The sequence below is a fragment of the Aspergillus luchuensis genome, chromosome 4, assembly GCF_016861625.1.
Source record: "Aspergillus luchuensis IFO 4308 DNA, chromosome 4, nearly complete sequence".
NCBI classification, from domain to species: Eukaryota; Fungi; Ascomycota; class Eurotiomycetes; order Eurotiales; family Aspergillaceae; genus Aspergillus; species Aspergillus luchuensis.
This window is the reverse complement of record NC_054852.1, coordinates 1,719,884-1,742,023: the sequence shown is the minus strand read 5'-3', so window position 1 is coordinate 1,742,023 and position 22,140 is coordinate 1,719,884. Positions and strand designations below refer to the sequence as shown.

The following is a 22,140-nucleotide window of genomic DNA, read 5'->3' as shown; positions in this document are numbered from 1 at the left end:
ATACATAGCGTGCAGCTACTTCCACACCTTGCATATATAAGTTATAGAGCAATTGAGAATTAACAACTGACTTATACATTGGGTTGGTGGCTTGATGTTGTTTTGGGTTGGAGAGCATGTCGTCATCGCTGCGGCGCCTCATCCGTTCCGCCTTTTCGGATTAATCAGTTGATCTACTCGACTAACTGTGAATTGCTTCTTCCTCTTCTTCTTCGCCCTTAACTACCTCTCTTGTTCTCCTTCTCATCTGTCTCTCTGGAAGAGCTGCATGAGCTGGTGATGCTCTGACTCCTCTTCATCCGCGTAGATCGTGTCGACAGCTTCTCGACGCCATGGTGTCTATTCCCCGCGTAGCTGCTGCTACGAGCTCCGCGGCCCTCCGAGTGACAGCCTTCTTCTTCCTCCGCTGGGTGCGTTGACTGTTCTTCATGGCCTACGCAATCATGGTAGCTAATTGGAGCTATATAGATTCCTGGCCATCATTTCCCACCTCTTATAGTCACATTTCTAGCTGTTTACCTAGCTTCATTGGTGTCGCTTGGCCGGCCGGGCGACCAGAGCAATACCGATCGGCGCAAGGGCAATGAGGATGCTCAACATGCTTCCAGTAAGTAGGCGCAACATGAGCAGGCTCTACCCCCTCAAAAGCACACAAAGTAACATCCTATAGGATCTCCGCCGCCAACTAAAGGCGTCCTCAAGGTCTTGCTGACTGGGCTGCCGTCTCCCCGACTACCGCTGTCAACGCGTTTGACCGTCCTGATCAACATTGTCCTCGCCCTCCTCACCCTAGACTTCGTGGGACGAGGCTTCATCCTCTATCCCAGCAATGACCTTGCTTTCTCTCGTATTGGTTACGTCTCTCCGACGACCGCGAATTTGCTGGTCCGCGAACCCGACCCGGCTCAGCTACCCTTGATCGTATACTATCAGCCAACAGAGGAGGACCCCTCGAGATGGACAGAAGAAGGCGTGATTTACTCGCTGACGGATGCGACGGACTTCACAACCACCGTGACCATCAAGAATCTGGAGCCCTCATCCGCGTACCGCTATTCTCTGTCCAACAATCTGACGGGCTCTTTCGTCACCGCACCGATGCCCGGCTCCAAATCAGCAAACCGTCTGAGCTTCCTCACATCGAGCTGCATGAAGGCGAATTTCCCCTACAACCCGCTATCGCATCCACTACGCATCCCAGGACTTGAGATGATGACAGAGACGGTCAATCGGCTGCCATCTCTTCTCCGACCAGCGTTCATGTTGTTCCTAGGTGATTTCATTTACGTCGATGTGCCTCAGCGTTTTGGCTCCTCAATCTCTCACTACCGCAGCGAGTACCGCCGGGTCTATTCCTCCCCGTCATGGAACAAAGCCCAAGATGGTCTCCCTTGGATTCACACACTAGATGACCACGAGATCGAGAATGACTGGTCCAAGGGAAACACCACGGCGCCATATCCCGCCGCCGCGGAGCCCTACATCCATTACCACGTCAGCGCGAACCCTCCCATCCCGCCAACACCCTTTGCTAAGCCCGAAAACACCACCTACTTCTCCTTCATCAATGGCCCAGCTTCATTCTTCATGGTAGACACGCGCACCTACCGCTCCGAGCCCGCCCAGCCCAACTCCACCATCCTCGGCTCCGCACAGCTCCAGTCTCTCCTCGCCTTCCTCGCCCGTCCCGAACCAGCCGAAGTCCGCTGGAAGATCGTAGCCTCCAGCGTCCCCTTCACCAAGAACTGGCATGTCGGCACCACCGACACATGGGGAGGATTCCTCAACGAACGCCGCACCGTCTTCGAAGCCATGTGGCGCGCCGAGCGCGAACTCGGCGTCCGCATCGTCCTCCTCAGCGGAGACCGTCACGAATTCGGAGCCACGCGTTTCCCAGACCCCGACCTCGACTTCAGCCACGAGGAACTCCTCCCCAACACCGCCGGCGAAGGACTGCACGAGTTCTGTGTCGGCCCGCTCAACATGTTCTACCTCCCCATCCGGACCTACCGCCAGGACGACGACGAAGACGTCGCCATCAAATACATCCCCGACGGAAACACCAAATACGGCCTCATCGATATTGACGTTCAAGATGAGCTCATCACCACCTCAACTGGCAAGACCATCTCCATCCCCAGCTCTGTCTTCACTTATTCCCTCTACGTCAATACCGACCTGATCTGGAAATACTCTCTTGCTGTGCCTCTGTCTGGCCAGGAGGCTGTGGTCGCCTCTGCGTCGACCTGGAAACATCCTCGCTTCCCGCCGGGTAAGCTCCTCTTGGATGATCGCGAGGAGGATAGTACATGGGATGCAGTTGTTAAGACGGTGATTGGCCGCGTCGAGGAAACGGTAGGTCGTGTGCGCTCGTTTGTGTTGGAGCAGGCCTATGAGGTATTGGATAGAGTTAGACGGGTGGAGAGGGTGGATTGATTGATTGATTTATTGGTATGGGGTCTGTGATTGGACAATTAATATATTTCTCGCCTCTTTCGGTGGTGTTTGGCATTATTGTTCTCAAAATAATCTATTCTGAATAATCTACTATTTTTGACTTGTGATATACTAAGTATAATGTTACTAGTGGTATATATCTTATAAGACACAAAAGATAAGCTTCCATAGCATCGATTGATGTCCCAGAGGGCCAGTCAGATATTAGCGAAAAAGAGAAAAAAAAGATAAGCAAAAGTAAATCAAGTCACGCCCAACACCATCATATGCTAGTTACAATCGACGAATGAGGTGAATGATGACTGAACTGAAGCAAGGCATATTTCCCCAGTCTCTTAAGAATCAAACGAAAAGAAGAGACGGAGACACAGGTGTAGTAATATAATCATGGAATGGTAACAACGCGGAAACAAGAATCAAAAAGGAATTTCGAAATGCGTGCATCATCGTCATCATCACAATCACCGTCCTCTACCGCGGCCTCCACCACCGCCGCCGCCGCCGCCCATCAACCCACTCATCTGGCTCATCATACTTTGTAGATCCATTCCACCTAGACCGGGCAGACCGCCGCCGCCTCCACCTCCTTGACCTTGCAGCATTTGCATCATCTTGGCCATATCGCCCATGCCGGGCATACCGGGGAATCCACCACCGCCGGCACCACCCATTGCGGCCATGCGCTTCTGCATGGCGGCGAGCTGCTGCTCCTTGTTACCACCCTTGAGCATGTTCTGGGCGCGCTGCATCTGCTTCTTCTGTCCGCCGACACGCTTGGCCATGCCGGCCATCATGCGGTGCTGGGAGAGCAGGTCTTCCACTTCGCGGACGGTGGTACCGCTTCCGCAGGCGATACGGACCATGCGGCTGGGTTGTTCGACAAAATTCTTGCCGTCGCCGTCGAGTTCGGCGGCCGTCATGCTGTCGAAGATGTAGATCATGCGACGGAGCTTCATGGAGCCGTCTTCGTCATCGAGACCCGCGGTCAGGTTGGATAGACCGGGGATCATGCCGGAGAGCTTGGAGAGGGGTCCCATCTTCATGATGGAGGTGATGTTCTCGCGGAAGTCGCGCAGCGTGTAGATACCTTCTGAGATGTGCTTGTAGGTTTCCTTGGCGGAGGCCGAGTCTTTGGTCACGGCTTGTACGTGCTCTACCAGTCCAGCCATATCGCCCATACCCAGGAGCTTCTGGATGAAGGCCTTCGGCTCGAAGCGTTCTAGGTCCATCAAGTGCTCACCGGTACCAAGGTAGATGATGGGGGTGTGGGTGGCAGCGACGGCGGAAATAGCACCACCACCTGCGGCGTGACCATCCGTCTTGGTGATGATGATGGCTCCGAAGTCTGCGGTGGCCTTGAAGGCAGAAGACTGGGCTTCGGCAGCCTGACCGATGGTGCTGTCGAGGACGAGGATGGTCTGGTCGGGGGTGACGGCGGTCTGAATCTGGGTCATTTCGGTGAAGAGCTCTTCTTCTTGCTTGTGACGACCACTAGTATCGACGATGATGATTTCGAAACGCTCCTTCTTGAACTTGGCCACACCCTCGGCTGCCACAATGGCGGGGTCGGTTTGCGTCAAGCTACCGTAGTAGGGGATCTTGGCTTTGGTGGCATTCTGCTTCAGCTGGTCAAAAGCACCAGCACGGAAGGTATCGGCACAGACAAGGGCAGTCTTAAAGCCGCGCATCTGGTAGTGGCGAGCCAGCTTGGTACAAGTGGTCGTTTTACCGGCACCCTGCAGACCGACGAACATGATCACGTTGGAGCGGCCCTTCTTGGGACGGAAGGGCTCCGCATGGGGATCGACCAGGGAAACTAGCTCATCGAAGACGGCCTTTTGAATCAAACGCTTCTTGTTCACGGCGGCAGGAAGAGAGGCAAAGTTGACGCTGGACTTGATGGACTTGCGGAGGGACTGGACCAGGCGGACGTTGACGTCGGCGGACAGCAGGGCGGCGCAGATCTCTTTAATCATGTCATCAAAGGCCTATTTGTGGTCAGTACATACATCAGCCCGAGAAGAGGGATCTGATTCTCACCTTCTCGTCCAAATTGTTGGAGCGAGTCAGGTCATTGACAGCGGCGTTGATTCGCCGCCCGAGATCCTGAAGGACCATGGCGGGGGAATTCTGGTCGAAAGAGTATAAATCAAATTAAAGCATGTACAGATTAAAGGATGCGTCACTTGCTGCCAGAAATCGTGAAAGGTGGCAGGGACGACAGTAGAAAACGAATGGAGGATGCAGCGAGATGGATGAATCGATGGACTGAGAGGCCAACTGCGCGGGCGAAGCGATGCGGAGAGCCCCGCGGCCAATCACAGCCGTGCGTTGCTGGCCGCCCGCGAGGGACCCAAAAATTGCTGGGAAAAAAAGTTCGGGATTCAATGCAAGTTCATTGCATTTTCCACTTCATATCTCCTCCCACATTCGGGTCAAAGTTATATTTCTTTCATTCATTTTTGAAATAGTTAATATCAACCGTCAAAATGCCTCCTCACATGAAAAAGCGCAAGGTCCTCGAGTCGTTGCAGGCCGGTCCCAAGAAGAAGTTCAGAAAGCAGCGCGAATACCACAGCAGCTCCGAAGAAGAGTCCGAAGACGATGAACCCACCGATTTCAAGGCTGTCAGCTTGGCCGATTCCGACGATGAGGAAGTTCAAGTGAAGCAGCCCAAGAAGCAGACCAAGTCGATTGGCGCCTCTACGAAGAGAAAAGCGGCGGAGAAGGACGAAAGCTCCGACGAGGAGGAAGCCGACGATGACGAGGAGGATGGTGATGTTGAGTCTGAAATCGATTCTGAAGGATCCGACGATGAAGAGGGTGCCGACTCCGATACTTCTGCACCTGCGACAACGGGTCGCAGAGCTGTCTCCAAGCGCAATGATCCCTCGGCCTTCTCCACCTCTATCGCGAAGATTCTGTCCACCAAACTCCCCACATCCGTTCGAGACGACCCCGTGCTGGCGCGCAGCAAAGCCGCTGCCCAGAAGAGCACCGACGTGGCGGAGGAGAAGCTGGATCGGCAAGCGCGGGCCAAGCTGCGTGCGGAGAAGAAGGAAGAGCTGGACCGTGGTCGTGTTCGCGATGTCATGGGTCTGGAGCGTGGTCAGGCGGGTGCAGTTGCTGAGGAGGAGAAGCGTTTGCGCAAGATTGCCCAGCGTGGTGTGGTGAAGCTGTTCAATGCCGTCCGCGCCGCTCAGGTGCGCGGAGAGGAAGCAGCCAAGGCAGAGCGCAAGAAGGGTACCGTTGGTATCGGCGAGCGCGAGAAGGCCGTGAACGAAGTCAGCAAGCAGGGCTTCTTGGACCTGATCAGCGGGAAGAAGGGCAAGCCGTTGAAGATTGAGGAGGCTTAAGGATTTTTACGAGAAGTTTCTGTTCGCTGTTCAAGACCTGGCATACCTTGGGCGTTTGAGGGGTTGCTCTACTGTTGTTCTGTTTCATTTTATCTCAAGTGTTTGGATTAAAAAGTGATATGCTATTTACAGGTACTTTCATGCCAAAAAGTGAATGGAGATCGGTATACCCAATAGAGACACGTTCGTTTACAAACCAATGAGCCCACAATAACCATAGATAGACCTGGAACCCCTCCCCAGTGTATGCGCTTGGATAATCATACAGTCCGTCCCTCATCTCCGGTCGCCTCTCGTATATACTCGTACAAAGCTCTCTTATTTCTTGGGCTCGAAGTCGCTTGCCTGCAAGTTTCGAGTCATCGACGGGAGCCGGACCACGAGACCATCGAGGTCCTTGCTCATGGCCACTTGACATCCCAACCGGGAGGTCTCCGTCAGACCGAACGCCAGATCCAGCATGTCGTTCTCGTCGTCCGACGGCTCTTCCATCTTATCAAACATGTCCGGGTCCTCGACGATCACATGGCAAGTTGAGCAGGCGCATGAGCCACCACAGGCACCTAAAAGATCCCAGAATTTGTCAGTCACTATGCCCTTATAATTCCGGCCATCCCCGTTAACTGGCATTACACACCTTCCATCTCGATATCGTTTGCCTGTGCGATATCTAGCAAGTTGTCGCCCTCGGAGACCTGGAGTTCAATCTTCACGCCATCCTTGTCGATGAAAGTCACATTGATTCTGCGCATCAAACATTAGTATAGGTTATATACGAAGCCAGCGTTCGCGATGACTCACTCCTCCCCGGGCTTTGGCGGCGTGATATGGCCGTGTTGAGCACCGGCCGTGACGGAAAAGCTGCGGCGAGCCATCCATGACTGTTGGCTCAGGAAGTTCCTCCGGGCGTTTATGGAGAGTCTGCTTGAGGCAATCACTCGGGGTGTCTGAGTCGAGTAGGAAGAGGTGAGGAATTGTTTGGACTGAGTGCGACCGATGCTGTTCCCGGCCTTGGGAACGGCATGACGCAGGTTCAGGCACGCTTCTTTCCAGAACGACATGGCGCAGGGATGCTGGGGAGGACCGAAAGGAGGAAGGGAGATTGAAGAAAATAAAAAGAATACTTTTGGAGAGCGCAATGCGAGGAGAGAGGAGAGGAGAGGAGAAGCGGACCAGCAGGAAGTGGAGAGGAAGAGAGAGCAACAGAGCGAATCCTGGGGCACGAAAAAAAGGCGAGGCCGAACAGCGGCGGGAAATTCGGGCTTCTTCATTCGTCGGCTTTGCTTTTTTCGCCTTCTTCTCCGAATTGCAAGCTTCAACCTGCTCTTCTTTCTTCCCCCTCTTGACCTTCCATCCTTATCCCCGAAACAACTAAGTAATTCCCTCCCTTCTCCCTCTCTTATCTTCCATCATGACTGCCCCGCTGGATGGGCCAAATCCCCTCCGTCCTTACTACATCCCTCCCCCCATCGGTCTGGACGCCTCCAATGTCTCCTCCCCTCCAGATGCGTCATCGTCAACTCAAGTTTTTGGTGGTTCGGCGCGCGATCTTCTGCCCGACCTGGACTACTCCGATTACCTCGACAACTCCCCCTCGGTGTCCAGCTGGATTCGTGATGCTCTGGACGAAGCACTCCGTCGATACCTCGGTGTGCTAACTGCCCAGCCCTTCGATGTCGCCAAAACCATTCTACAGACCTATGTAGCCCCCGATGATTCTGCGGAGGGACAATGGGCGATGCATGATCGCCGGAGCTCTGGGCTGGACAGTCAGGTCGATTCCTACGACGAAGATGTGTGTACACGACACAGACAATGTCAATGGGTGGGGAATAGACAGCTAACAATATGTCCTCTTGGGGCTCCTTAGGAATCCCTCTCCTCCGACGATGAGAGCAGCTACTTCACATCGGCAGCTCCCGCAGTGCCATCACCCTCGACTCCCCGATCCCGGAAGCCTCGACGCCATATTACCGACCGGAGCGGCTACATCCCACCCCAGACGTCGTCATCTCGATATGCCTTGGCCATCAAGAACCCCTCCTCCTTGATGGAGGTGCTGGGCCAGCTGTGGAGCACCAGCGGGCCATCGTCGCCCTGGAAAGCGACCAACGCGACCTTCATCTATTCCCTGCTACTGCCAACCTTGAACACCTTCATTCGCAGTCTGCTCTCCGCCATTGTCGGCCTGCCAGAGGAAGATGTAACGTCTTCTATGACCGCAGACATCCTGACGTCCACCGCCCCGGTCGCGACGTTGGTCCTGTCCTTCATCTCTTCGTCGTTGTCGGCGATGCTTCTCTCTCCCATTGACACTGCACGCACATTCCTCATTCTCACACCGGCCACTCACGGTCCCCGCTCGCTTCTGCGGGCTCTTCGCCAGATCCCAACTCCTAACTGCACCATCCCCCCTCACTTGATCCCGATCACCATCCTTCACTCCAGTCTCCCCAACTTCATCATCAACACGACTCCCCTAGTCCTGAAGTCATACCTCTCTATTGATCCCGTGCTAAACCCGTCGGCATGGGGTCTTTTCACCTTCTTGAGCTCGGGCCTGGAGCTCGCAGTCCGGTTTCCTCTTGAAACCGTCCTTCGTCGCGCGCAAATCGCAACATTCACCTCCCCCAGTCTTCGGCAGCAGTCCCGTGGTTCCATCCGCTCAGTATCCTCCCCCACGACCGCTGAGGCTCCAACGACTGAGGTTGAGACCATCGTGCCTACGCCCCAGACCTACCGCGGCATCATCGGCACGATGTGGAGCATCGTCTACGAAGAGGGAGTGGCACCCGCGCCGGAGGCTGATCGTGCGCGCCAGCTCATGAAGAAGCCCGTCGTACAGCGGAAACGCCAGGGCCAGGGTATCAAGGGATTATACCGGGGCTGGCGCATTGGCATGTGGGGGATTGCCGGGATTTGGGGCGCCAGTCTTATGGGCAGCTTCAGTGTAAGTGGAGAGGACGAGTCGATGGCCAGCGGAGGTCGCTTCTAAAGAGTTGGCACCGGGCCGTCTCCTTCACTCCCACCCAGATCTCCTCTCTAACTCTCGATCTCTCCTTTCATTCATTGTTCCTTTCTTCGTTTAATACCAATACCAACTGACGCTGCTATGGGATGTACTTTATTTTATTGTTTTTACTTGCAGTTGTCATGTCTATGGAGCAAGCGGAATGGAATCGGCGTTGGAGCCTGTCATCTTTACAATTTATATATTGTTCATGTAGACCATACGAATCAATATCTACCCACTCTTCATTCCACAATGTCACCTCTACTCTGTTGTTCACTTCTAGATCAATCAATATAGTAGAAAAAGTCGTTGTAATTAACCCGAAATAGCCACCCATTACTCTACTCACCCAAACCCCACCCTATACAAGCAAGCCAAATATAGAAAAAGTCTCTAGAACCACGAATGATGATATATGTGGGAAATAAATAGATAGTAAGAAAAAAAAAAAAAAAACGCCATATCATTTATTTCATTTCACCCGTCTAAATGTAATCATATGGAACGAACTTCAATTCGTCCCGGTCTCTAGACAAGACAATCCTGGCAGTCCGGTCGTTATTATTTTTTTAGCTCTTTTTTGATGATTTTTCATGTGAGTAAAATTTTAGGTTGTTGAGGTTCCAGTTTCCCTCCTTCATGGTCACTTTTCTTTTGATTGTGGGGCGGATCGTAAGGGAAGGGTTCATAAATCCCTGGGTGGAGGGTGGGGGAGGAGAAAGGAGATGAATGGGTGAGGATGGGTATTATGGAAGAGGAGGGGGTTATCTCTCCCGTCCATGAGATGAGGGTAGGAAGGTGTGAGTGAGGTGTGTATGTATAATACAAACTCAGACATGCCATGAGTCAGGTTTGGGTATCATGAGAAATAAAAGCAGAATCAAAAAAAGGTGCCGAAAAGAAAGAGGCAGAAAGAAGAGAAAATGTAGAGAGGAACAGAATGCAGAGGAAGATCATTTGTCGGCGAATCTCCGGTCAAAGTAGCGTAGCACACCCATTACACTGGCGGCTTCGACTTCCAATGCGGCTCGGGAGCCTGGTTGCATTACCTCCTTCTGGCTCTGACTTGGATTGGGCAGAGTGTGAAGTTTGGGAAGCCACGAGGAAATATCATCGCTGGCTCGAGAGAAGTTCGGGTGGCGGGAGAGGGTGGTGAAGGCATCGGCACAGGAGAGAGTTAAGGACGGAGTAGCCGAGCGGCGCGAGCTGGAAGTCTGGGATTGTTGTTTAGTTGACCCGCTGCGTTGAGGGTTGGAGTTGCGCGACATGCAGCATCCACCATCGGCGCCTTTACCGCCGCAACATCCGGAGGGAGCAGCGCTGGCGGGGCGGGAGGCCGCCAGCGTCTTGCAAAAAAGGGTCCGCCTGGGATCGGCGAGACATTGAGCACAAGTACCCGGGCCATTGGCGCAGGGATTCGTCGCTTGACTGATGGGTGGGAGGGTCACCTCGGACCGCACGTCGCCGTCGGAAGGGGGCGGCGTGAACTGCGACAGGTTCTGGATGGGTGCCAGACGGTTGTTTTCGAACGAGTTCCGCCGGCGGCGCTCCTCTTCCTGGGCAGCCATTTCGGCACAAATGCATGGCGTGCCATCCTGGCAGAAACCACAAGGGTCGACGGCCGGGGAGGAGACGTTAGTGACTGTATCGTCCTGGACGTGACGGGGGGCCGCGAATCGTGTTGTGAAATCGATCTCCATCTCCTCTGGCTCAGGCTTGATTTCGGGTTCGGCACGAGACTGGCTCGAGTTATCAGGACGCTTTGGCTGCGGTGACGTCCGCTCGATGCCAGGCATGCCGCTAAAGGCGTCTTCGATGCACTGGCAGTGCACGTTCGAGCAGTTGCTACAGCCCAGGGGCACCTCCTCCCGCTCCTCGTGCATGTTATTTTCCACTGCCACTTGAGCGGCGGCTGAGTCTCTGGGTATGCGTGTCAAGGGCGCCTTGTCTGAGCGGGAGGCATTCTTGTCCGACAACGAGGACCGAAACTCCTTCACGAGGCTTTCCTTAGCGCTGCGCTCGACGGAGACCTCTTTTTCCAAAGCGTGGCACCGGTCACGCCACCAGGCCATTTCGCTTCGACATTGGTCGACCTCATGGGAAAGGTTCGAGATCTGCTCTTTGAGTTGCACGACGTGGATCTCATGGTCATCTTCGATTTTCTTGATCTGGTCCTCGAGCTCGTTGACGCGGGCCGCTCGACGCTCCCGGAAGGCTCTCTGGGCAGCTCGATTCTGCGCTTTACGTTTGGTAGGGGGCGTGTCTGTGGCGGGCTTGCGGCCGGGTTTGGGACGAGGGGGGATCACCCATTCCTTGGAGGTGACGGAGCCGGGTGTGCCCGGACCGGGAGACGGTGAGATGGCTGGCTTGGCGGCCAATGCGGGTGCCAACGGAGCTGGACCGGGCGCAGGAGCGAGCGAGGGAGCTGGAGTGGCCATGGTATTTAAGAGACCTCTTTTTATTGTAAGAGGTGGCCTGGGTCGTGGTCAGCAGTCATAATTTTTCGCCGCGAGGAGCGGGTTGCGGGAGGTGTTTGGGAGGGAAACGGACCAACAGGTGGGAAGGAAGAAGAAGTGGTGGTGTCACTTGATCGCTTCGGCGGCCGGAAGAGCGGAAGTGCGCCCCTTCAGCCGGTAAGCGAGACGAGGTGTGGTGCAGAGCACACCGGAGAAGATTGAGCGTGCAGCAGCAATGTGTTTAATCAATCTATGCCACGAAGCAGACAGAATAATGGGCAGGGATTGAACAAGGTATGGAAGAGGAAAGGACGAAGGTAAGGCAGAAATGAAAACAAGAGGGCGACCGAGGGAAGAAGAGGGGGAAAGAAGGCCGGGAAAAAGGTATCGGATCAGATTAGATTATCGTGCGCGTTCACCGACTTCGGAGTTACGGTGGGACGTTCCTCGCCCCCGTCTATTATTCGTCAGTCCCGCGCCAGCCCGATGGTTATCAATCACCCAGCTCGGACTTGTTTGGGGTTAGGGTATGTTATCCACCTATTCTCCCCCCAGGAGTAATCTTGTACGCTGGGATTGCGTCGTTGCCCATTAGTTGATTTTAAAGCAGGGTTTGACCGTCAGCCTTATATGAACCGCGGACTCTGCTCTGCTGTCTAGCGACAGTACTACTTGAACTCTACATCTTCCATGCATCAGCATGGCCGATTACACGAAGAGTCGGAGATAAAAGTCGTGAGTCAATCATGACACTCTACACCTCCCATCCCACGGGACTCGAAATTCTCTCACCCCCCCAAAGGCTGCACATGTGGGTACAGGTCTTCTTCCCGTCCAGCCTCTGTTTGGTGGTTGTTCCCACCCGCGATGAGCGCGGATTCCTTGGCAAGACCATTGTCTCCAGCAGAAGAACGAAAAGCACATGGCAAAAGCGGATGTGATTAATATTTGCCTCAGTTATAACGGAGCGAGGCTGACACATAGAAACATGGACATTCGGCGTCGAGTCCCCAATGGCCCAGATACTCCCCGACAAACGAGATGAAAAATGAAATCAAACGGGGCCTGTGATTAGCAATTAAAACAGAAGATGGAGCCAATTACCTCTAACCGGTTGAACGGTTTCCCAGTCACAGAGACCCTTCAGGAATTCTTCTCCCTTTTTGACCAGACCGGAGCAGACAAGACCCATCCCACACCCCCAACCCACATACACTGGGTTTTGGTTCATGATGGCTGGCATTATTCGGTACCACTGCTCCCTCCGTCGTCTGATCTTATCAGATTACGCTAGTCCCTTTCGGGCAATCCGAACCATGCGTGTCGTAATGCACGAACCAAAACCTGTCGACGATCAGTCGAGGAAATCCGCCTCCTTAGCCGGGTTCAGTCTAGTGGGATGGGTATGGTGAAAACTCTTCCTGGTTACTTGCCTGCGCTATTGCCAGCAGTTGGAGCGCACATGGTTGAAGTCATTTATTGTAAGTGTTTCAAATGCCGATGAACGGAATCCCTTGGAGGCGAATACGGCCCGATTTTGGATAGCTGTCGTTGAACGCGGCAGACCGACTTTTTTCCATGCAGGGACTCGCATGTTGATTTCCTTGTCACTCAATTCTTTGGGTCACAGCTGATATGAATGCGACATGAGTTACATATGAGGTTCGTAATATGTGCTTCAAAAGTACGTAGTCAATAGGGATGTCTGCTATTCGCGGAAGCGACCGTTGTGACTGATAGAATTCTCCCTCCACCGATCATCGCTCGTTTCCTGATTTTCGGGTTGCCTTCTTCCATTCCTTACTTTTTGCCCTCTGGGTCCCACCAAGTACTACCTCCGTACCCCCATTCGCTGGAATCGAAAATGTCTGCCAGAATATTTGTGATTTGCATCATTCGTCACGTAAAGTACAAGTTTGAGAAGTGTCCATCAATTAAACAGAACATTAGACAACAGAAGCAGCATTTACAGATCAACCAGAGCTGGCGATCCCGTTGAGGGATGAGCTGAGTGCTTGGTTTGGACAAAGACCTTCTGGATGCCTCCCTCGCGATGGTCAAACAATTCGTATAGTTTGTCCATATCCTCCAGGCGGACGCGATGGGACACAATGTCCAATGGGTTGATCTCACCCTTCTGGATCTGCTCGAGGAGATACTTCCAATACTTCTGCACTGGAGCCTGGCCATTGCCGATGAGCCGCACACCTGTCTGCATCAAAGCACCGATGTTGAAGTGGTTTGTCTAGTAGTCATTAGTTCAGTAACCAAAGTCATAGGTAATTGTGGTTGGCACATACATAACCAGCGTAGACACCGGTAACTCCCACGCGGCCAAAAGGTCGGACAGATGTAATCATCTCGTTCAACATCTCTGAAGTGTCTGTCTCCATGCCCAAGAGCATCTCAAAATAATGTGCCCATCCTTTGGCGTACTCACCCGCCGTACAATCCAAAGCAACATCTGGTCCTCCAGGGACCATCTTCTTCAACTGAGATGTGATGGATTCCCCTCTGGGCAGCTTGGTGAAGTTCAAAGTCTCAAGCTTCGGGATCTTGCTCTGGACGAAATCCAAGCGCCAGGCGGCCTCTCCTCCATCAATGAGGATGACTCTACTGGCTCCCTGTGAGAAGCTGAAGCTAGCCACCATTTGACCAATGGGCCCGGCACCCCAGACGGCAACTACATCGCCTTCATTTACCCCGGTGTCGACCACACAGTGGTACGAAGTGGCCAGGACGTCGGACAGATACAATGCTTTCTCGTCTGGGACATCATCCGGAAGCTTCAGGAGGTTGACATCACCATATGGAACTCTGACATACTCTGCTTGACCACCAGCAAAGCCTCCAGTGAAGTGGCTGTAACCAAAGATGCCTGTCCAGGATGCAGGTTAGCATATAATGTCGAAATAAGAGGTTAGAGATACTATGAAATGGGTAATATACCGGACGTCCGTTTGCCATACATGGCATTGGTGACAGAATTCTGGTTGGTGCGTTCGCATTGGGAGGTCAGCTGCTTCTTGCAGTTCCGACACTCGCCGCACGCAATGGGAAAAGCTGCCACCACTCGATCACCCTTCTTCACCTTCTTCGCTCCTGGTCCTACGCTCTCAACAACACCGCAAAATTCGTGACCCAAGACATCACCTTTCTCGAGCTGAGGGATGACACCTGCAGGAACCAACAGCGGTTAGAGCGCCGCAAAAAAAATGGCAAGACGTATTCGGGCACCGAACACATACCATGATATAGGTGAAGGTCACTTCCGCAGATGGTGCTGCCAGTCACCTTGACGAGTACGTCTCCTTCATCCACAACTCTTGGTTTAGGCATCTCCACTAATCACACGGGGTCAGATAAAGGAAAGCAGGAAGCCAAGCTAGATACCGATCCTACTTACCAACCTCGACATGGTTCTTTCCGGTCCAGATGGTCGCCTTAATTTTCTCCCCCGTCTCCTGGCCATACTCTCCATAATAATTGCTCACATCCGTGGTGACGGAGGCGTTGCCGCTATGTCCGACTGCTTTCTCCACGAGGTTGGCAGCTTGTGTTGCAGCCATATTTGCGATTGGATTTGATGATTTAAGTGAATAAGGATATTTACCTGGTATTACAATATTTGCTAAAGAATCAATTGTGCAGGATTACGGGGCGCATGGGGGTATTTGTTTCGCCTCTCGCGGGGCCTCCATAGCTGACATCACCGTGAGGTCGGTGCCTGTCATGCTTGTCATGCTCCCCAGCATTGGTACCCCATTTCTGGTTCAAAGCTTGAAACAAAGCCGGTCACCGACCTTACGGTACGCTATGATAGGCAACGTTCGGGACCCGACTTACTGTCCTTTGGTGCTATCCAGAGTCCATTGCTTCAGAGGGCTCTCTCTGAAATGACGTCATTTATCAACAACATTCAATGGCCTCGACAATTAGACAGTTAGTCAACTGGGCCGTCGCGATGTTGACATAGCACATGGCACATGAGGTAATTCCCAAATATACGAATACACAGTTTTGGGAGACAAAAGGTCTGGGCCCTGTCAGCTGCACTGCCGTTGCTTGTCGATGTTGGAGCTGGCCGCGTTGCAGATCTCATCTCGCCCGTCGCTTATCGCGAGTCGGGTCTAACTTTAGATGCATGATTCTGCATTGATAGCTCGATTTATTCTCTTGGGTTACTCATGCTTCGTGTTGTCAACAGTTGTCAACATGAAGCACTTCTGCCTAAAAGCTCTCGGGTGCACTGCCAAGCCGGTCCCCGCCATTTATGATCTCGATCTTCCCCGTGTCATCGAAGCTGTACAGCACCCGGCTGAACGCCCTGAAATCTCCGTCGCTGTGACTTCTTGAAGAGGACGCCTCTGATTACCGAATAAGAAGCTTGCTCCTTGGGCCAATAAGACGCCCTTCATTCCCGCCGGCTCACTCGTGTCTTGGCCGGATTCTTCGCGACGCCCTGGTCTCCCTCCTCAAATTCCATCATGAAACACCTCGATCGTTGGCTAGACCGGATTACCCGTCATGCCAAAGAGATATTGGAGCCATCCTCCACGCCTGTTGAACAGACGGGTCCACCGCCCAATCAGCAGTATCACCGTCCTCCGCCGCCATTACCTCCAGGTTTGTACCCAGATTTCATAATTGTTCACCCATTCCTGAAAGCTGTGATTGATTCTATCGGGAAATGATCGGCTTGATCTTGCCATTAAGCTGTTTCCCTTCATTCTGTCGCTCTCGTATCCGTCTGCTTTGTTCCTTTTATAGGGATACCGTATGGAGAAATATGAGTGATCCCGTGTGTTTATATTGTAGATCGCCTATGTATCATGTACTTATTGGCTTGGAAAAGTCGAAACCGCACCTTGGGCACTTAGCGACTGAAGTTTGTATCGAAACCAAAGTATACACAGTTAGACGTGCTTACATTGTGCTCGAGATAGCACTACTTTGCTTTCAGTTGTCTTCATACGAAACTCATCCCCTCAGCTTCTTCATAACCAACAATTGATGTTCAACACTGGATGAAATGCTGATCGGCTGTCTAATCTCATGGTTTATAGTTGCAACGCCGGTACTCGCCAGATCTGGCCCACAAACTGTTTTCGCTCATTTCATTGTGAGTACTTCTGCCTTTCATGAGAGAACGGCTCACTGACTGTGCCAGGTTGGAAATGCCGCTGCTATGACCGCCGAGCAGTGGGAGTCGGACATTAGAGAGGCACAAAAAGCTCATATTGATGGCTTTGCACTGAACATTGCTCCCCAGGACAGCTACACCGATGATGTCCTCGACAAAGCGTACTCTGCAGCGGAGAGCGTGGGGAATTTCTCCCTCTTCCTGTCTTTTGACTATGGTTCAGGGGGCCCATGGCCGGCCGATCGGGTAATTTCAACGATCAACACCTACCGGAACCGAAGTGCCCAATATCACTATCAGGGGAAGCCGCTAGTATCGACATTTATAGGGGCTGATAATGCAGGCGACTGGTCATACATCAAAGGTTCCGCTGATTGCTTCTTTATGCCATCCTGGCCCGATATGGGGCCGGCAAGACTCAGGGATTACCTGGATATCATTGACGGTGCTTTCAGCTGGGATGCCTGGCCGGTGGGGGCACAGAACAAAAACGTGACGAGCGATCGCGAATGGATGCACGCCCTTTCCGGGAAGCCGTACATGATGCCGGTCTCTCCCTGGTTCTACACCAATTTGCCCCAGTGGAACAAGAATTGGCTATGGCGCGGGGACGATTTGTGGCATATACGGTGGGAGCAAGTCATGAACTTGCAGCCGGCCTTTGTCCAGGTAAGGCAAGTCTCAGGTGATGCTGGGCACTGCTGACCATTATTAGATCATCAGTTGGAATGATTACGGAGAATCCCACTATATAGGACCGATCTACGAACCCGGGATGCCTGACGGATCTTCCAAGTACGTCTTGGATTGCCCGCACGATGCGTGGCGAGCTCTGCTGCCCCACTACATCGCCGCCTATCGAGGATCCGGGATGAATAGTATGTACCAGGCGAATCAGACATTACCTTTGGAGGATAAGATGGTTTACTGGTATCGCTTGAATCCGAGTTACGCTGGGAGCGCCAACGGCACGACGGGCAATGATCCTAATGTGGGCCAGGAGGTGATGCCACCGAATGAACTTGCTCAGGACAGAGTATTTGTCAGTGCTACTGTTAAAGACGCCTGTGAGATATACGTCCAGATCGGATATTGCGAACCTACAATTCTTCAGGCGTCGGGTCCGGGAATCCATCACTTTTCGGTGCCGTTCAACGGGCAAACGGGGCCGGTGCGGATAGTGATGGTCCGGGATGGCTATGAGGTTGCAGTTGCCGTTGGACCAGCGATCACGGATGACTGTAAGGATGGCAATGTAAATTGGAACGCCTATGTGGGAACGAGCGACTAAACCGAATCTATGAGACTAGATAGATGGAGATAGGAGATAGTGGTTCATCCTCGGCTCGGGCCAAGTGGGACGCAGCTTATCAGTGACGCAGCTCCCGACCAACTTGGCTGGTACATAGATTCTGGGAGCTATACACGCCCCGTTTTACTGTGAATTTTAAGCGATTGCTGTTGTGGCTATCCCAATTAACGCCAATGACCGTAGACCTTTTTCCCCGTTTACAATAGAGCCCACTTTTGCCTTCATCCGACGGAGCTCCGGGCATCAGCAACCAAACTGGTCACGGCGCTTATCGGAATGATCGTCGAAGCTCCGCTCAGCTGACCTCGTCCCTTCTCCGCTCTTCTCCAATTCCCTCCCTCTCCTCATCCTCTTCCTCCTCAATTGCCCACTTGACTATTCCACTACTTTATCTACCACCTTTACTACTTTCCCTACAGCTCCATGGCCAAGAAGAACATCATGGGCCTCCGTGAGGCCGCCATGGCCTATCGTCCCAGCTCGTCCGGCCACCTCCCCGACCCGGTCCAGGACTACTCCCCAGTCTCTCCTGCTCCCACCGCGCAACCTACCGCGGGACCGGGATCCGTTAACCCAGATGACTATGCGAAACCTTACTGCGAGTTCATGACGGCGAACCCGACCATCTTCCATGCTGTTGACGGCTTCACCAAACAGCTGGAAAGCAAAGGTTACAAGCGCCTGCCCGAGCGCGAAGCGTGGACCTCCAAGCTCGAACGCGGCGGGAAATACTACTGCACTCGGAACTCCAGCGCGTTCATCGCGTTCTCTATTGGCAAGGATTACAAGAGTGGAAACGGTATGGCTATCGTGGCCGGTCACATTGACGCCCTCACCGCCAAGTTGAAGCCCGTGTCCAAGCTCCCCACAAAGGCCGGCTTTCAGCAGCTCGGAGTTGCCCCATATGCAGGTGCTCTGAATGAGACTTGGTGGGATCGGGATCTATCTATTGGTGGGCGTGTCTTGGTCCGGGACCCTAGCAGCGGAAAGGTCGAGTCCAAGTTGGTCAAGCTGGACTGGCCGATCGCCCGTATTCCCACATTGGCACCGCACTTCGGCGCGCCATCCCAGGGCCCCTTCAACAAGGAGACGCAGATGGTCCCTGTAATTGGCGTGGATAACTCCGACCTCTTCCAGCAGCAAACGTCGTCCACTACAAGCCCCTTCGCGGCGGGCTCATTTGCCTCTACGCAGCCGGAGAAGCTCGTCAAGGTCATCTCCAAGGAATTGGGCATTACGGACTACAACACCATTCTCAACTGGGAACTGGAACTCTATGACAGTCAGCCAGCGCAGCTGGGCGGTCTGGAGAAGGACCTGATCTTTGCGGGGCGGATTGATGACAAGCTATGCTGCTACGCGGCTCAGGAGGCTCTGATCGCCTCACCAGACAGCACATCCCCGGGATCGGTGAAGATGGTCGGTATGTTTGATGACGAGGAGATTGGCAGTTTGCTGCGCCAGGGTGCTCGGTCCAACTTTATGAGCAGCGTGATGGAGCGCATCGCCGAGGCGTTCGCCCCGAGCTATGGTCCCAACGTGCTGGCGCAGACCGTGGCCAACAGCTTCTTCGTCTCCTCAGACGTCATTCATGCGGTTAACCCCAACTTCCTCAACGTGTACCTGGAGAACCACGCCCCGCGCCTGAACGTCGGCGTGTCCGTCTCCGCCGACTCCAACGGACACATGACGACGGACAGTGTGAGCCATGCTTTCATGAAGCGTGTCGCTGAGCGCTGCGGCTCAACCCTGCAGGTCTTCCAGATCCGCAATGATTCCCGCAGCGGCGGCACTATCGGACCCATGACCAGCTCCCGGATTGGCATGCGGGCAATCGATGTGGGCATTCCTCAGCTCAGTATGCATAGTATCCGGGCGACGACGGGCAGCCGGGACCCTGGTCTGGGAGTGCAGCTGTTCAAGGGCTTCTTCGACTACTTTGAGGAGATTGACAAGGAGTTTGCTGACTTTTAGACATACCGTTGTACTTTGATGATAGTCTAGATATAGATTCCCAATGCTATGTGTAGTGCTTCAAATTCGAGACTCCTTCTATTAAATAAGTATTGAGTTTAGTACACTAACAGACTTTTGAGACTGCATCAAGGTTTGTATTTCTGTGTTTGGGCTGTCCTGCATATTCAAGTCCAATATGTAGCTTTTACCTCGATATTCATACCAAATAGAGAACCTCCAGCACCGACCATATGGATCCAAACTCGAAATAATCAGTAAGGAATCACACCCATCAAGTAAGAAAAAGAAGTAGCTTTACCACTACCGAACTACTCTGAAAACTTGTAGATAAATAGACCCAAATACTACATATTCTGCCGCCTCCCCCAAAAGCGGAACAAAAAGCAACAGAATGCTGACTCAGTTTTCCTGGACTGTATAAAAATATATCCGCTGATATCCGCCTATATCCGCAAATTCCTTTGCGAGGTCGATGGCGTTCTGCCGCTTTGGCGGTTTATGAAGCGGTCTGGGTGGGCAGTATGAGCTGTATAAAGCTGAGGACAAGAGACCTATCAAACAAAGAACCTGGTTGATGAAACTGTATACCCATGTTAACTTAAGCGGCAGGAAGACAAGGCCCTCATAGGGGTAAGTAATTCCCTTGAACTTAAGGAATGTCTCGCGGTTCGGAATCTTTCGCAAAGGCGGCCTAATTGGGATTTATCTATCCGTTCATGCTCGTAGCCAAGGCTTTGCACTCCCTCTTAGTGGAATGGATTAGGCTACTGGGATTTACCGTTTAGATCCAATTATAAGATCACTTGTCGACAAGATCTTATAAAAGGTCACTTACACTGACCGCAGACCTACAGGGGGTTCGAGCCCTCCCTCCTAAGACATATATTTGCTTCACTGGTATTATTACTATATTTACATCCCCGAGATATTATGAGTAAGAGGGTGGATCTGAAGAAAACTGTTGATACCTCGAGACTAAGATAGTAGTAAATGTTTCAACAGATGTGCGATATGCGATGTGGAAAATTCCAGCACAGCTGCAATATATCTTTCACCATAATATCCAGTGAACTTTCCAGGATAAAGATTCAACTGAAGCATGCCTGGTCACTTTAAGACAAAGCGAATAAAGGCATGATATACACTCCTCTCTGTCCATCCGGAAAGCCCCGAATCCGATGGTTGCGCAGTTCGCTACAGCCCAGCTAAAGCGCCCTAATACTATTGAGCCATATGCAATCTGCAACTGACATTGAAGTCCTCTTTGCATAATCTCTCTAATATGTTGCAGAACAAGGAGTAACCCTATAAGTGTCCTCCACCTGGTGGAAGATATCCTCACCAAACTCCATGTCATTCAATTGCACAAGGTGTGGCTTCAACAATCACCATGGGCAGACATGCATCTCCAATGATTTATATTCCTGTCAACCCACCTTCAAGGACACATTCTTGTCCTACAGCGACACTGCCTTACTTGCATCAAACCAAAATGTCTGTATACGAATACACAGGCCAGGAGGTGAACTACCAGCTAATCGCAGATATAGTACAGCTCCTCGAAGAGAACGGTATACCATGTCTCCTAATCGGCGACTACATGTATGAAGCCATGGGAAGCCCTGCACTCCGTGGTGTAAGTCAACTGCCTGATCTCATCTTGACTCTTTACAACCGACTAACCAAGCCTAACAGAACATCGAACTCGTTCTCGAAAGCCATGATATAATCAGAGCAATCCGCATCCTCCGCAAAGCCAACTTTCCCGATGAGCAACCCATGTACTACCCCCATCTTCTCTGTCCTTTTCCCCACATGGGACAAAAGACCTGTTCAGCCCGCGAAACCCCCTTCATCCCCTACCACTCCTTCCACCTAAACGGGAGTGTATGGGCAGAGATGAACACAGTGTTTCACATTGATCTCTGTCTATACGAGAAGCGATATCTCTTCTGGGACCTGCCTGAGCTCACTCTAGGAGAACTGTCCGAAGATGACCCCCATTTCATCCTAGCCAGTAATCCGCGTCTCCCTTCCCAGAAGGACAAGCAGCATTGGGGCCGGTTTCCTGATACCCTGTACCCGGTCAAGATGCCCATGCCGGTGCGGTATGTCGAGGCGATGATGCTTCTGACTGCCCGGGACTGGCAAATCAAGGGACATGGGTGGGCTTGGCGGGCTGAGATTGTATATATGTGGAAGCATGTAAAAGGCGTGCTACAGGGGTTCTTTGAGTTGGAGAGGTTCAAGCCGATATTTCGCTTCTGGTGGGCGGATTTGGAGAGTTCGGAGACAATGTCCGGTGGGGAGGTGCTGTGTGTGCATAAGCTGAGGGGGCAGTTGGTGGCGGCGGGTGTGATGCCTGAGACGCCGCTTACTTGGTTGAAGACGTATGATTGATTCAGTAGTGATTGCTTGTCATATAT

The 22,140-nt window shown here is 52.6% G+C and overlaps 10 protein-coding genes across 10 annotated transcripts; 6 read left to right on the top strand and 4 right to left on the bottom strand.

The window, feature by feature from the left end:
- Positions 1-332: 332 nt before the first annotated feature.
- AKAW2_40634A (alkaline phosphatase family protein) lies at positions 333-2,436 on the top strand (the record flags this gene model as incomplete). Its single annotated transcript, XM_041688983.1, has 3 exons — positions 333-410; positions 469-607; positions 671-2,436. 3 exons carry the CDS (start codon positions 333-335, stop codon positions 2,434-2,436), a joined length of 1,983 nt encoding a protein of 660 aa, XP_041542714.1.
- Positions 2,437-2,918: 482 nt separating this feature from the next.
- Positions 2,919-4,575, bottom strand: SRP54 (RNA-binding signal recognition particle subunit SRP54; the record flags this gene model as incomplete). The annotated part of the gene is made up of 2 exons (XM_041688982.1): positions 2,919-4,445; positions 4,498-4,575. 2 exons carry the CDS (start codon positions 4,573-4,575, stop codon positions 2,919-2,921), a joined length of 1,605 nt encoding a protein of 534 aa, XP_041542713.1.
- A 371-nt stretch (positions 4,576-4,946) lies between these two features.
- On the top strand, positions 4,947-5,813 carry AKAW2_40632A (rRNA-processing protein RRP15; the record flags this gene model as incomplete). Its single annotated transcript, XM_041688981.1, has 1 exon — positions 4,947-5,813. The coding sequence occupies one exon, from the start codon at positions 4,947-4,949 to the stop codon at positions 5,811-5,813; it is 867 nt and encodes a 288-aa protein (XP_041542712.1).
- A 318-nt stretch (positions 5,814-6,131) lies between these two features.
- AKAW2_40631S (ferredoxin family 2Fe-2S iron-sulfur cluster binding protein) lies at positions 6,132-7,084 on the bottom strand (the record flags this gene model as incomplete). The annotated part of the gene is made up of 3 exons (XM_041688980.1): positions 6,132-6,376; positions 6,451-6,557; positions 6,615-7,084. 3 exons carry the CDS (start codon positions 7,082-7,084, stop codon positions 6,132-6,134), a joined length of 822 nt encoding a protein of 273 aa, XP_041542711.1.
- A 140-nt stretch (positions 7,085-7,224) lies between these two features.
- UGO1 (mitofusin complex protein UGO1) lies at positions 7,225-8,808 on the top strand (the record flags this gene model as incomplete). Its single annotated transcript, XM_041688979.1, has 2 exons — positions 7,225-7,608; positions 7,684-8,808. The coding sequence occupies 2 exons, from the start codon at positions 7,225-7,227 to the stop codon at positions 8,806-8,808; spliced, it is 1,509 nt and encodes a 502-aa protein (XP_041542710.1).
- Positions 8,809-9,779: 971 nt separating this feature from the next.
- hapX (bZIP transcription factor HapX) lies at positions 9,780-11,264 on the bottom strand (the record flags this gene model as incomplete). The annotated part of the gene is made up of 1 exon (XM_041688977.1): positions 9,780-11,264. The coding sequence occupies one exon, from the start codon at positions 11,262-11,264 to the stop codon at positions 9,780-9,782; it is 1,485 nt and encodes a 494-aa protein (XP_041542709.1).
- Positions 11,265-13,248: 1,984 nt separating this feature from the next.
- AKAW2_40628S (zinc-dependent alcohol dehydrogenase) lies at positions 13,249-14,851 on the bottom strand (the record flags this gene model as incomplete). The annotated part of the gene is made up of 5 exons (XM_041688976.1): positions 13,249-13,527; positions 13,583-14,160; positions 14,232-14,459; positions 14,531-14,626; positions 14,689-14,851. The coding sequence occupies 5 exons, from the start codon at positions 14,849-14,851 to the stop codon at positions 13,249-13,251; spliced, it is 1,344 nt and encodes a 447-aa protein (XP_041542708.1).
- A 918-nt stretch (positions 14,852-15,769) lies between these two features.
- AKAW2_40627A (glycoside hydrolase family 71 protein) lies at positions 15,770-17,716 on the top strand (the record flags this gene model as incomplete). The annotated part of the gene is made up of 4 exons (XM_041688975.1): positions 15,770-15,908; positions 16,349-16,404; positions 16,453-17,094; positions 17,141-17,716. The coding sequence occupies 4 exons, from the start codon at positions 15,770-15,772 to the stop codon at positions 17,714-17,716; spliced, it is 1,413 nt and encodes a 470-aa protein (XP_041542707.1).
- Positions 17,717-18,160: 444 nt separating this feature from the next.
- On the top strand, positions 18,161-19,711 carry AKAW2_40626A (M18 family aminopeptidase; the record flags this gene model as incomplete). Its single annotated transcript, XM_041688974.1, has 1 exon — positions 18,161-19,711. The coding sequence occupies one exon, from the start codon at positions 18,161-18,163 to the stop codon at positions 19,709-19,711; it is 1,551 nt and encodes a 516-aa protein (XP_041542706.1).
- A 1,353-nt stretch (positions 19,712-21,064) lies between these two features.
- Positions 21,065-22,114, top strand: AKAW2_40625A (uncharacterized protein; the record flags this gene model as incomplete). The annotated part of the gene is made up of 3 exons (XM_041688973.1): positions 21,065-21,208; positions 21,270-21,350; positions 21,410-22,114. The coding sequence occupies 3 exons, from the start codon at positions 21,065-21,067 to the stop codon at positions 22,112-22,114; spliced, it is 930 nt and encodes a 309-aa protein (XP_041542705.1).
- Between the last annotated feature and the right edge of the window lie 26 nt (positions 22,115-22,140).